Source organism: Cicer arietinum, chromosome 1 (assembly GCF_000331145.2).
Source record: "Cicer arietinum cultivar CDC Frontier isolate Library 1 chromosome 1, Cicar.CDCFrontier_v2.0, whole genome shotgun sequence".
NCBI classification, from domain to species: Eukaryota; Viridiplantae; Streptophyta; class Magnoliopsida; order Fabales; family Fabaceae; genus Cicer; species Cicer arietinum.
The window spans coordinates 7,584,028-7,598,277 of NC_021160.2; the positions used below are offsets into that span (position 1 = coordinate 7,584,028).

The window sequence follows — 14,250 nt, forward strand, 5'->3', positions numbered from 1 at the left end:
CCCTACTATTTTTTTTACACACAAACAATACATATATTATTTATAGTTTCTCTTATATTTTTTAAATACAATATAATTTAATGATATTATTTAATATGTTTCCTCATAATTAATGTGATTCAAAATCCAGTACATTATTTTAAAATAATCTGCGTAGCTAATAATATTATAATATTATTACTCCTTCTTTAATAGAATATAAATAAAATAGTATATATATTTAGACTAAACATTGTCCAGATTTTGTTTATATTTTATTTTGAGAGAATACACTTCAATAAAAAAAATTAATTGATATTAATGCTTCTGAAATAAATTTGTAATATTTTAGATATCCTTTTATAATTTTAGTGAAATATTAAATATATATTTTATACTATACTCATAATTATAAATATTTATTACTCTATATTTTTTCAATTTTTATAATTTCACTTTCTCATAAGATTAATGAAACACAGTTTTGTAAATTAAGTCCTATTTTTTACAAAGTCAATTAAATGAACTATATTTATTAATTTGTATGTTAATAGACTAAAGTGACATATATTTGAGACGGAGAAAATATTATTTATTAAATGATATTAAGAGTATTATTTTAATTATTGAAATTTAATACTGTTCTTTATGTTGTCATTACTTCTTTCATTTTTTCTTGCATTTAATGACTGTTTTTTCTTCTTTTTATGTCATCACTATTAATTGTTTTTTGACTGGACTATCACTATTACATTCTTAATTACTAATATTTTTTATTTTCAGTTTTGATTTATATTTTTTTAATAAATAAATTAGTATTTAATACTCCTTTTATATAAAAATAACTGACATCATGAGATTACATGTACATTAAAAAAATTATAAATAAAAGAGAAAGTAATAATTTTATCAAAAACTAATGTATTTCAATTATCATAAATATAAAATAGTAGAATAATAACATAATACTCTTTTCAATTTGAAATATAAGAGAATTCGATCAATAAAAATAAATAAATAAAATTTTAATTTTAAACAAAATATATCAATTTTCTCTTTTATTTAAGAGCAAAGAAAATACTAAGTAGAAAGTATAATTAAGAAACTACAAATTAAGGTCTTTTAGATAATAATAATTTTGAAACCACTCCATTTCACTGGATTCATATTTTTGAAACCAACTGTCTAGAAACCTGATCCGTTTTAATACAATAAATCGAATTTCATACGTAAAAAAAAAAAAAAAAACCAATAAATTTTAGTTTCAGTTGGTTTTGTTTCTTTTTAGTTTGATATTTTCCGCGTCCTCTCCATAATGTTAAATTGCACTCACTTTCATGAATTATGCGTAATAATAACCTTATTTACCGGGCTTTAAATAAAACATTCGTTACATATACTTTTTTCAAAATAATAAATTTTCTATATTTTATTTTGACAAAAGTGTACCGTAGGTTAATAATCAAACTAATTACTGATTTTATCATTTTTTTCATAATTTATAACTTTAATTTATTAAAAATTATAAAATTAATAATCATGTTATTTATTAATATAAAGCTGTTTACATCTATAATATATTACAATTACTTATTTTTTTCTTATAATTTCCGAATAAATGGTAATTGTTGTTTACATGTTCATGCCAAGAGGCAATGTCATGCATGATTATTACTGTTTTTATTTCTTTCGGTTATTTCCTTTTGTGTCACTGGCACGCAAATGTTGATCCTAACCAAACCCGAGTGTCATTAAGGGCTAATTAACATATACTCCTCAAGTCCTCCAATATGCTAAAAGAAGCAAATTGTCTCATTTTATATATTGTTTTACGAAATTAATAAAATATTAACATTATTTTTTCTATTATATTTTTTATTATTTGCTAATATTTTTTTTAAAAATTATTTTAATTTATATTTTTAATACTGTTTGTGAAGGGTAATTTAGTAAAATAAGTAATAATTTATCTTTTCATGTAAAATTAATTGAATTTCTTAATTTGATATAAACGACGTATATTTTGAAACGGAGAAAATAGATATAAATTCTCTATAAATTCACCAATCTCATCTACCGAGACAACAAAAAAGGGGAAAAGAGAAAAAAATATAGTTTTTGTCAGTGAAAAATATGGACGAATCTTTGAGAAACGCGTCTGAAGATGAACAAGAGAATACGAGCTCTGACATAACAAAAGTAGGGCGTAATCGTCATTCTCCCTATCAAATAACTAGACTGGAAGAGTAAGATGATCTATCCTTGCTTGTGAAAAATTTATTACAATATTATTTTTCATAATTTTCAATTAATTGCTAGGTTTTAAAGAGTATTGATTTTGCAGTATTATTGAAGGATATATTAATTAAAGAGCTAAGAAACCTTGTCTCAAGTTCTCAATCCACCAAGTAGCAGAATGTCAAATGATTCCCTTTGGAGAATGGATAGGATACTCTTTTATATCTTTGAATATGCATGATAATGCATTTTACCCAATTAATGACAATTTTAGTTTAAAAATAATTTTTCTTTTATTTGCCCATTTTTCCTGTTTGTTTTTAAAATTATTGAGATATATAAGCATTTTGTTGGATTTTTTTTTTGTTTTTATTTTATTTTATGAACCACATATCTCCTTTTACGAGAATGGATTGTTTTCCATTTTTTGGGGTCGTGTTCTCATATGTGTTTTAAATCTTACTCTTAAATTTTCTTTTTCTTCCAAATTTTCATATTAAAATCTCCTCCCACCTTTTTTCTATTCTATGTTTAGTTTTTACTATTTCCTCGTGTCAATTAAGGGAGTTTATTCTCTCCTTCAAACAAAATGATTTTTTTAAAAAAATTTGTTAGACACTGAATCTAGGTATTTCTCCAACAAAAGATGTAAAACATATTTTCTGATGTTGTGAGGAACTAGTCCCTCACACTAGACCTAATCATTGCCAATAGTGTTTTATTGGATTTTGTATCACCTATTAGCCAAATCCGAACATTTTTAATTAGTTGTTGATGTTATTCCTATATGAGATTCAATACCCATATCTAACAGATCAAAACTTGAATCTGTAGTTGGCGATGACGGCGCTCCTTTGTGACAGGACTATATAAATTTCATATATTTAAATTTTAGATATTCTGATTTAGGTTTCAGATCCAAAAGGGGATCTTCTATCAATCCAATATAAGTTTCGGATATGTTGATTAAATCAAATCCCTAAAACAAAAGCACATAAATATTTTAATTCAAAAATTATATATTATTAGTCTTTCGTAGCGTTAAGACCATTCTATCATTTCATATAAATGATACACTAGTGTTAAATTCGTTAGCAAAGATAAATCACATTCAGACATTTTTTTATGCACTTGTTCATTCGTGAGTCAAAAAGAAAAGAAAAAAAAAACTTATATATACATTCATTTCCATAAAAAGAGTATGTAGTTCAATAGTTGTATGGGATCACTTGAAAGTATTATTTGCCAAACCATTAAACAAAAAATTACATTTAAATTGATGTCGATTTATTTTTTTAATTTAGATAATATATTATGATATTATTTTATTCATGTAGTCAATCTCATTTGATATTCATCTAATATATATGATCAAAAGACTTGTTATATGTGTTCAAATTTTAAATTCAGATGTGTTATTTTACATTTTGGCTTGTGTCAATTATTTTCTTGCATTTAATACTCATTCTAACCTAATAGTTTTTTTTTTCTTCCTAAATAAAGAATATTCACAAAACTCACACATCCGGATGACAAGCAAAGATGTGAAATAGGCAAAGAGCTCGGGCTTGAAACAAAACAAGTGAAGTTTTGGTTTCAAAACAAAAGAACGCAACAAAAGGTGACATTTAATTTTTTTTTTTCTTCCTTAATTTGATGCACTACAAAATTCTTTTACATGATTTACTAAGTGATATATATATATATATATATATATATATATATATATATTTTGGTGATTTGTACATTTTTAAGAGTAAATATGAAATAAGTTATTCTACTTAATAATTTTATATAAATAATAACTTTCATTAATCTAACCGTTGATTATTGACATAAAATATTGATGATCTAACACACAAATTTTTATATAAATTAGAAATTAGTAGTTATTTAATCTACTCATCAATAATAAATTATATTTTTTAAATTTCATTATACATTAATTTGAAATTATACAATAAAATATCAAATAATTTAAAAATAAACAAAATTATAGAACTAATCTAATTAATAAAAACTTTTGATTTAATGATTGAATTAATAAAATCTATCATTTATATTAAATTATTAAACAGAATACATAAGTCATCATATATTTATTTATATAAATTCAGTAATAATTTTAGTTGTGTATATGATTATCCCAATTAAGGTCCAAAACGAGAAAGCAGATACCGTTGCACTTCGCGCGGAGAATGAAAAGATTTCCAATGAGAACAAGCAAATGAGGGAGCAATTGAAGACTATGCTTTGTAGCTCATGTGATGGTAAAAACAATCATGCTGATCATGAAATTGCTATGCAACAACTTCGCCTTGAAAATGCTCGTCTCAAACAAGAGGTGGGTTAATTAATATTCTCCTCTTGTTTTTAATATAAATCAAATTAATTTTTATTTGTCTAACTTAACCGACAATTATCATGTTTGAACCCAAAACTTTATATTTGTGTTAGTTTTTTATTTTTTATTTTTATCATTTCATTTATAGATAAAAAGTAAATAAATTAGGATCTGTTTATTTTTTTGAAAACATTCCTTGTTTTCATTTCTTAAATCTTATGTTAATTTTATCTATTGACAAAGAGAGAATAGATTTTATGAAGTTAACAATTGTCTACATTTCTAAAAACAATAAAAATATCAAAAAAGTGTTTCCATGATTTCAGAAAATATACTTTTATTAACTAAAATTTCATTTTCTTTCCATGACAATATTTTATTTAAATGATCTTTCATTAAAATATAATAAATACAAAATATTTTCACAAAACAATGTTTTACATTTTTACTGTTTCTATATATAAGTTTCACATTTACTTCTATATTTTGGACAAAGTGAAATCACTTAAATGGTAGCTTAGAGATGTTTGGAAATGTTTTCCATCTGATGAACTTATAATTTTTTTACTAGATTATAGTGTGTGAACTTTTAGTTTATAGTGTATCAATTTCTCTCTCATTTTTACTTTTTTTTATATATTAATTAAAATATATATTTTATGTTATTTTATATTTATCAGCTAGTTCAATCGTTAATTTTATCAAATACTTTAAATTCAATACAATAACTTTTCCACTATCATTTATTAGCTAACTTATATTATCTGATCTAGTATCAATTAGTTTATCCACTAATCTGCTACTTTTAGCCTTAATGTCTTCCGATGTGAATCATTGATTTGATTCTAATTTTTTTTTTAAGAGAGCTACAAAATGACTAATTTGTGTTTATTTATAAATAAAATTATTTACTTATTTTTAGCATGAGAGGATATCAAAATTGATTGCAAGGAACATGGAGAATGATGAAAAACCATCACTTGGAGATAATGTGAGATTAGGGGTTGGTTCAAGTTCAAGAGTTCCTTTAGTTTCAGGCAGAAGATCAGAAATAGAAAAGGCTATGATGTTGGAGACTGGAATTGCTGCTAAGGAAGAGTTGCTTAAGCTTTTGTGCCCCAATATGCCCTTTTGGGTCAAGTCTCAAGTTGATCAAAGACTTGTTCTTCACCAACAAAACTATGAAAGTGTCTTTCCTAAAGTTAATCATTTCAATGGTGCCAAAGCTCGTGTTGAATCATCGAAAGATGCACGAATAGTGAAAATTCAAGCAATGCAATTGGTTGACATGTTTCTGGATTCGGTTAGTCTTTATAACTTATAAATATAATTTACTTTCTACTTAGCAATTTTTTCTCACCTAACTAGTGTTTACCAATATTCTTTTTTTGTCAATCAACCTCTACAACTAAATCATATCATATTGACGCAAAACCCTCAATTAGGGAGGACTCCAAATTTTTTTTATATTATATGTTGAACTTTTAAAAATTATATTTATATTTTAATTTTATACACTAGCTACTTTAAAATTTTATATTTACACCTTATACTCAGAATAAATACTTAATGAAAGACTATCTTTTCTCTAAACTAAACCTAATCCACCACTGTGAGTCTGTGACAGCGGCTACAACCTACCTGATGCCACTAATCTAACTTAGAATTTTAGTAGGATTTTGTGATTTACTGATTTTAAAAATTCAATTTGTTTGAAAAAGTTGATTTACTTATTTTAAGAATTCTTATTTGCTGATAATATATTATATCACATTTTTTTACTAGGGACCAATTTTTTTATTTGAACGGTGTCTCTAAAAATATTAAGACCGAAAAAAATCTCAACTATCTAGTTTTAATAAAATGGTCGAGAACAATAAGTAATTCATTTGTTTAGGTCTTCTTTCTAAATTTTGACGTAACGCTACAAAGTCCAAACTAACATGACGGATTATCATTTATCATTAAAGCTATTTAAAAAAGTCCAAAACTTGTAAGTTTCGTCTATCAAGTCTTCTGCTAAGTTTCTTAAATCATGTCCTCGCTTGAAAAAGTTTATTGTTTGTTGCAGCCCCTAATATGTATTATTTTTGTGAGCATTAAGTTATGGGGTTCTGTGGTCTTTTTCTTTACCTAATAATATTTTGAGTTCATTTTTTATATAAAAAATGAAGTTTGAGAAAAATTATTTAATTATTAAAAAATAATTTTTTATTTGAAAAGAACATAATATATTTTAAAAAGAAATCCCAAAAAATTTGGAGATTTTTTTATAAACAATTTGTTTGGAAAAATAATTTCTCAATATTTTTTCGGGACAGACAAAAAAATATTTACAACAAAAAATTTTGAAAAAAAGTTTGGGCATTTATGATTATTGAAAGATATACATGCTTATTATATATATGGGTGGAAATTTGCGTCCAGGAAAAATGGGCAAATCTTTTCCCAACTATTGTTACAAAAGCGCAAACAATTGAAGTGCTTGAAAGAGGTTCCACAGAAAGTCGAAGTGGAGCTATGCTATTGGTATATAAATTTTCCTACAAACATTATAATTTTTTTTATAATAATGTTTTGATTTTTGGTAACATATGTTAAGACTTATATGTTGTAGATGTATGAAGAGATGCACGTTCTTTCACCTTTGGTGGCATTTCGGGAATTTCGCTTCCTTCGCTATTGTGTACAACTTGATCCTAGTACTTGGGTGATAGCTAATGTATCATATGATTTCTTGAAAGAGAATGAATCTCATTCTTCCATTTGGATGTTTCCTTCTGGATGCATAATTCATCAAGTTTCTAGTGATTCTTCACAGGTATTTTTAAAAAAAAATTAAAATGACACTAATAACCAATGTTTTATTTTGAATATTATAACATAATAAAATGTTTTGTTATAGGTTTCATGGGTTGAACATGTGGAAGTAGTTGACAAAATTCGAGCACACCCTCTCTATAGAGATCTTGTCCAGAGCAATGTTGCATTTGGAGCAGAAAGATGGGTCTTGGAACTTCAAAGAATGTGTGAAAGAATTTTCACTTTTGAAACTAAACACCTATCTGTTTATGATTGTGGAGGTAACTAATTAATGAATAATGTTAATTAGTAACATAAACTTTGTACATTAATAATGAAGAGTAATTTGTTATTTAATTTGGTATTCAGTGGTAACATTACCTGAAGCGAAGAGAAGCATTATGCAACTTTCTAATAGAATGGTTAAGGACTTGTGTGGGGTTTTAAGCATGTTAACAAAGCCAGAATTTCCAGAAAACTTCATTGATGCTGATTATAATGGGATTAGACTCTCTGTTAGAAAAAATGGTGGCTTAAACGAACCAAGCAACGTGTCCATCGTTGTTGGTGCTAGCTCTGCGCCATTTCCTCTCCCATCTAAGATTCTTTTTGATTTCTTAAAAGATCCTTCAAGACGCTTTGAGGTTTCTAATTTTTAATATCTTTTATTTTTATTTTATTTATTTATAAATTTTATACAGAATGTATATGATTAATCATTATTTTGATGTAGTGGGATGTTATTTGTCATGGAGATCCATGGCACAAGGTTGCACACATCTCAACTGGGAATCATTTCAGCAACTATATATCAATTATTCAGGTATTTATTATTATTAACATTTTTGAATCACATATTTTGGTATTATTAAGTTGATAATTAATGATTCATGTGATGCAGCCAATGGAAGCTCCTCCCCCGGAAGGTGTGGTGATAATTCAAGAATGTTTCATAAATCCATTAGGATCATATGTTGTGTATTCTCCTGTGAACATACCAGAGTTAAACATTGCCTTCAATGGTCAAGATTCATCAACAGTGTCACTTCTTTCATCAGGCTTTGTCATTACTGAAGACAGTCATTCTCTTTTCAATGCTCGAATTAGTAATAGAAATGGTGGAACAAGTGCAAAACCAAGAGGTTCTTTGTTGACAGTGGCTTTTCAAATATTGATGTCTAATGCAGAAGTAGTGAATTTGGAACATGCTGCAGCTGCTGTTAACTCACTCATCAATACAACTGTTGATAACATAAGGGATGCTCTGTTCAAAATCTAGGAAGTTTTTTTATCACCATCACATTAATAATTTCTGTCTTTGTTTTATCTAGTTTGTATTATTTTAATTTACTTGACATTCTTCTTGTTGCTTGTGGTGGTACTTTGTGACAAATCTTGGGTTAATTACAAATGCTCTTTTCTTTAGCTTGAACTTATAGGTGCTATTATGAAAAAAAATATGACATTTGACATAATCTTTGGTTTCAAAGTTATTATTATGTTGTCATATTTGTCTTTGGGAATGACACTTTGGTTTATTGGAAGCTTAAAAATAGTTGAATGAAGTGGATTATTTATTTCTCATATATTTTTAGTGAGGGAAACATTTTTTTGCAGTTAAGAGGAATCTGTTAAGCATTTTTTTTTTGCTTGTCTAATTTTTGCTTGTGTTTGGGGATGATCATGAAATGAAGGAGATGATAATCTAAATCTGTTTGAGTTTGTTGCTAGGTGGTAGCTGGTCGATTCAACACATACATAGAGTCTAAGGTGAATTTGAATATATGGTTTTTTATAGTATATAATAGTATTTTAATAAAATTAACTAAGTTTTTTTTAGACACTTTAAAAGATAAAATCATTTATTAAATTCATATAATTGATTTTGTATAATATTGCATTTTTAATTGATAATACAGTCAAATGATTTAATATTTTTTGAGACAATATTAATTCTAGATAAGATTTTATTAATTTTAGTTTTGAAAATATTAAAATATGATTTATGAAGTAATTTTTTTTGAAAGCTTTTTATTAAATACAATTTTATATTTTCAGAATTCTAAAGCGATGGTTTTGTTAGCCTTTTCTTTGGGCAGATTCTGGATGGTAGAGTATTTGAACAGTGGATCTCATCAATTTGATGTGCATCTCTGTAGTTGATTTGGAAATTAAGAAACAAAATGTTATTACAAAATACACACAAGGAAGAGGACAGGGAAATAATGGAATAGGAGATGAATTGATACATTTAAAGTTTAGATGGACGACAAAATATTATATATAATATATAGATAAATATTATACAATAATATAAATTAATTATGTTTAAATTTTATGAAATAGTAATAAAAATAAATCAACTTAAACAAATAAATATTATTAATAAATAATAATTTAATGCAATATTTCATATTAATAAAAAAAATATTAAAATTTATAAATGCGGTTTGATTTAGTTTTTCAAATAAGAAGATTCATATAAGAAGATTCATTCAATAATATTTAATTTATGATATTTTTGGATTATCTGAACAATTTTCATATAAGAAGATTCATTCAATAATATTTAATTTGTGATTTTTTTTATTATCTAAACAATTTTCATATAAGAAGATTCATTCAATGATATTTAATTTATGATTTTTTTGGAATCAGATTACATTTTGTTTAGATTGGTTTGAATCTGAATACTCTTAATTAAAATAAAATAGTTAATAAGAATTTCTCCATATTTCAAGGGAGAATTATGTTATAAGAGGGAGGAAAAGAGAGTGAGAAAGATATCTTGAGTTAGGAAAATTATTCTCTAGTTTAGAGTACTCGTGCTTTGGTTTAGGAGTTTGATTTATTGCATTTTTTGCATTTTCCTGTTTTCACCACATTGTTAGAGTTTTGCTCATAATAACAATCAATAAAATTCCTTCTATTACCTTTAAATTTCTGGTTTCTATCTCCATCCCTCAACAAATTAAAGCAACTCAATGAAAGAGGATTTAGCTCATTTAAATTGAGAATTTAATAAAGTAAGTAAATTGAGAGTTATTATTATAATTACTTATGATTAGTAATTTATGTGCATATAATAATAATTATTAATTTGTTTAGTATCGATTAATATTAATCATTTTATTCTTGCTCACAATTTAATCCACACACAAAAGTTACAAAAAATAACTACATTCTAGCTTGTTACTAGAGAATTTTTCACACAAACGTTCATTCAACATTTCTTCTTCTCTTGCCCTTAGGTTGAGATGCTTCACATCACAAGACCCTTATTTACATCAAAAGTAATGGAATTCAATTCATGATTGTTGCATAACTGGATATATAGTCCTTGTCTCACATTTCTCAATAACATAATGAAGTTCTTAAAAAATCTAGATAGATACATTTCTCCACCTCTTGGAAAATGTATCTCTTAGCTTTTTATCAATCGTATTAAAATTTATTATTGTTTAGAAGTTTTAATTGATTCTATAATATTAGAGATCTCGCATAACTATGCAGCGTGTTGAGTTTACATGTGAGTGATTAAGTTTTAAATTGATTAATAATAAGTTAAATGTTAGATATATACAATAAAAGAATTATTTACTTAATACCCTTAAGATTTTGAGTGGCGATGTGACATAAAAGTGTCTTTCTAACAGTGTAGTCAAGAGACATGTTTTGTTGACTGTAACACTGGTACACATATATGATGCGAGAGACTTACATTTGAAGGAGATATTGTTGAATTTAAATTAGAGTGGTTAAGTCCACTTTTGATAAAGACTGAGTTAAATATTGAATATATAATAGAGAAGATCCATATATCTAATACCTTAAGGTTTTGGTTGGAGATGTGCGTCAAAGTCTTTGGTGGTCATGAATCATTTGATCTATTGTTACTCCCGTATCTAAGATTCACAAACACGACGAACTACTTCGTGACTCAAATGGAAGATGGATCAAGGGTTTTATGCCCCTGCATAATGATATGTGAGACATATACTCGAGACTTATCATAGCATGGAGGAAAATTTATCTCATAAGATTGTAGAAAACGACTCAAAGATTCTCATTGATATGGTTATGAACAAGTGCAATTTCAAAGGACATATATTTCTTCTTATTCGATGTATTTAAGAGTTTCACCATAAGAATTAATATATTAAATTTACTCACACTTGTGGTGAATGCATCAAAAGTGTAGACTATCTAGCTAACTTTACATTCTCAATGCATTTTTTTTCTAAAACTTTGTTGTTTTAGAATTTTCTCATAGCGAACTTAATAAACTTCTTTTTAATGATATTTCCATAACTTGGATGTCTAATAAATGATGTGTGTTTAATTTATTTGTAAAAAAAAGACATGACATAACTACTATATCATCATTTTCCATATATGATTTTTTTATTAATTTTTTTTTTACTCATTTTTATAATTTCATTAACTTAACAATTGTAATTTTGTAGCCAAAATTGAATGATAGAAAACATAGTAAAGATAAAATGGGAGAAAAATGTTATAATCTATGTAAATTTAATTACAACATGCCAAAAAAAAAAAAAAGAAGATAAAATACAATTTCAAGTAACATTTAGAAAAGAAAAAACTACAAGTGAAAAAATGCAATAAATTTTCAAGGTAAAAGTTGTTTACATATCTGTTTTTCCAAATCCATTATTAGCATTTTTTTTATAAAAAAAATTTAAAGTAAGAAGATAATGTTTTAATTTAAAGTAGAGAAGATTTTAAAGATTATTAAATATTTTCATATAGATATATATTTTTTTCATTCAATAACATTATTCGCGAGTTAAATTTGTTATCAACTCTAAGATGAATTTTTTTAATCAAGTGAATAGATAAATTGATCCATGAAATTTTAACGGTCCGTTTGATTCGTAAGATATGATAGAAACATGATATGATATAAAACTAAATAAAAATAATGACACGATAAACATTATAATATCTTGTGTTTGATACAAACATGATAACTAACATTATAACATTTTATTTTGTCATGTATTTGGTACACATCTAATCATAATATGATATAATATATATTATATTTAAATAACAAAATTATCATTTGAAAAAATTACATATTAGTTTTTTTTAAAATTAACTTATTATATTTTAAAAATTAATAAAAAAATACTAAAAAATTAAATAAATAATGAAATAAACATTCATAATTAAATAAATTATTAGATTTAAAACTATCTATTGACACTACTAAATAAACAATTTAATTTATTTTTTTTAAATTATGAATAGCAAAATAATTCTATTTTATTTGTTAAAATATAAATAAAGACATGATATATATTATATGTAAATGGAAAAAATATCTTTGTAAACAAATTATATTTATTTTAAAATTTCAATTAATTTTCATATTTTTATAATTTTGAATACTAGCTTATAAATTATATAAAAAAGACAAAACTATGCTTATGATAAAATCATAAATATTTTTTAAATTAATTATTAATATTTTATTTTTAAGTTTAATATCAAATTTTATTAATTACTTTTATATTTATGTTTGATTAGATTTATACTTTTATATTTTAGATTATATTTTTTAAATTATTTTTATATTTATACTTTATTATATTTTAAATTATATTTTATAAGATTAGTCGAGTAAGTTATTGTTCTTTATTATACCAGTTTCTAACCCAACTCATATTAAATATATAAATTTCAACTAAAGAAACATATTATAATAGAATTATGGATTAACTTATCATATCATATTAATTTATCAAACACTCAATTCAAACAAGATGTGATAACTTATTCTCATCTTATCCATCAAACGGATCTTAAACATTAGTTAAATTATTCCTTGAATTTTGAGTGACACTTGGAATTTAAAGGACAAATTTATAAAATTCATTGCTTAATTTCTGTTCTGCTTACAATTTGAAGGACAAATTTGTAATCATACTTTCTTGATCAATTGAGTGATCAGTTTGACCAAAACTATTCACTCTTTTTTAATCATAGTTTATTTTAAATACTTTAAAATTGTTGAACCTTGTCCTTAAGTCTTAATTGACAAATGTTGATATTGCAAGGTTGAACATTATGTTTCGAATTTAAACGCGAGATCTTACAATTGTGTGAGTTAATTAAAATATTATTTATCATCTCTTCTAAAAACAAAAAATTAAAATTAAAAATAAATTGTTGAACCTCTTCATATATTTAGTTATAATCTTACTCGTTGAATAAATACACCGATATCACATTAAAATCTAAAGTATACATATCCATCGTTAAATGTAAAATACACTTTTATAAAAGAAATAAAATATTTTTTACAATAACAATTATAACATGAAACCATATCATAGTAGAAGAGTAGAGGTTGTTAATTGGTTTTTTTTACTATCATATGATATCATTCATTCAAATTAATAAAATAGATAAAAAAAATTAAAGTCACAAAAATTAAAAAAGATGAACTTGCATAAAAATTCACAACACCTTAAAAGCATAAAATGATAAAATTTGATAAATTTAAAGAAGATGAATGTGCAGTGGCTATCCTACTTTTTGCTTCGGATGGTTAAATTGTTAATTGGTTAAAAATGACTTAAATGGAAATAAAATCTTATTTATTTAAAAGGAATGTAAAAAAAAATCCATTTATACCATTATTTAAGAATCCAGAGGAAATTCTTTGTCTGGCAAGTAATCAAGTTAATGCCTTTTCTTTTTCTTATAACATTTTTTCGTTTTTTCCTATTTCAACGATGTCTTAAATGATTAACCACTAGTGTACACAAACACCCTTAAATTCACAAATCTCATACACAAAATAGGTGTAAAATAAAAATTCCTAAAATATTTCGTGTGTTTATCGAGGTTAAAAA

General features: G+C 24.7%; 1 protein-coding gene across 1 annotated transcript; it reads left to right on the forward strand.

Moving 5' to 3' along the window:
- The first annotated feature begins 5,495 nt into the window (after window positions 1-5,495).
- Window positions 5,496-8,913, forward strand: LOC101506998 (homeobox-leucine zipper protein HDG11-like). The gene is made up of 7 exons (XM_012714221.3): window positions 5,496-5,864; window positions 6,989-7,090; window positions 7,179-7,382; window positions 7,467-7,644; window positions 7,733-8,007; window positions 8,097-8,186; window positions 8,265-8,913. Exons 1-7 carry the CDS (start codon window positions 5,517-5,519, stop codon window positions 8,640-8,642), a joined length of 1,575 nt encoding a protein of 524 aa, XP_012569675.3. The 5' UTR covers window positions 5,496-5,516; the 3' UTR covers window positions 8,643-8,913.
- Window positions 8,914-14,250: the final 5,337 nt, after the last annotated feature.

Excerpts from the sequence above, each read along its gene's own strand:
- LOC101506998 (XM_012714221.3), top strand. The coding sequence starts at position 5,517 with ATGGAGAATGATGAAAAACCATCACTTGGAGATAATGTGAGATTAGGG. Across the intron at positions 7,091-7,178 it reads GAAGTGGAGCTATGCTATTG|ATGTATGAAGAGATGCACGT; the intron begins GTATATAAATTT and ends TATATGTTGTAG. Across the intron at positions 8,008-8,096 it reads ATCCTTCAAGACGCTTTGAG|TGGGATGTTATTTGTCATGG; the intron begins GTTTCTAATTTT and ends ATTTTGATGTAG.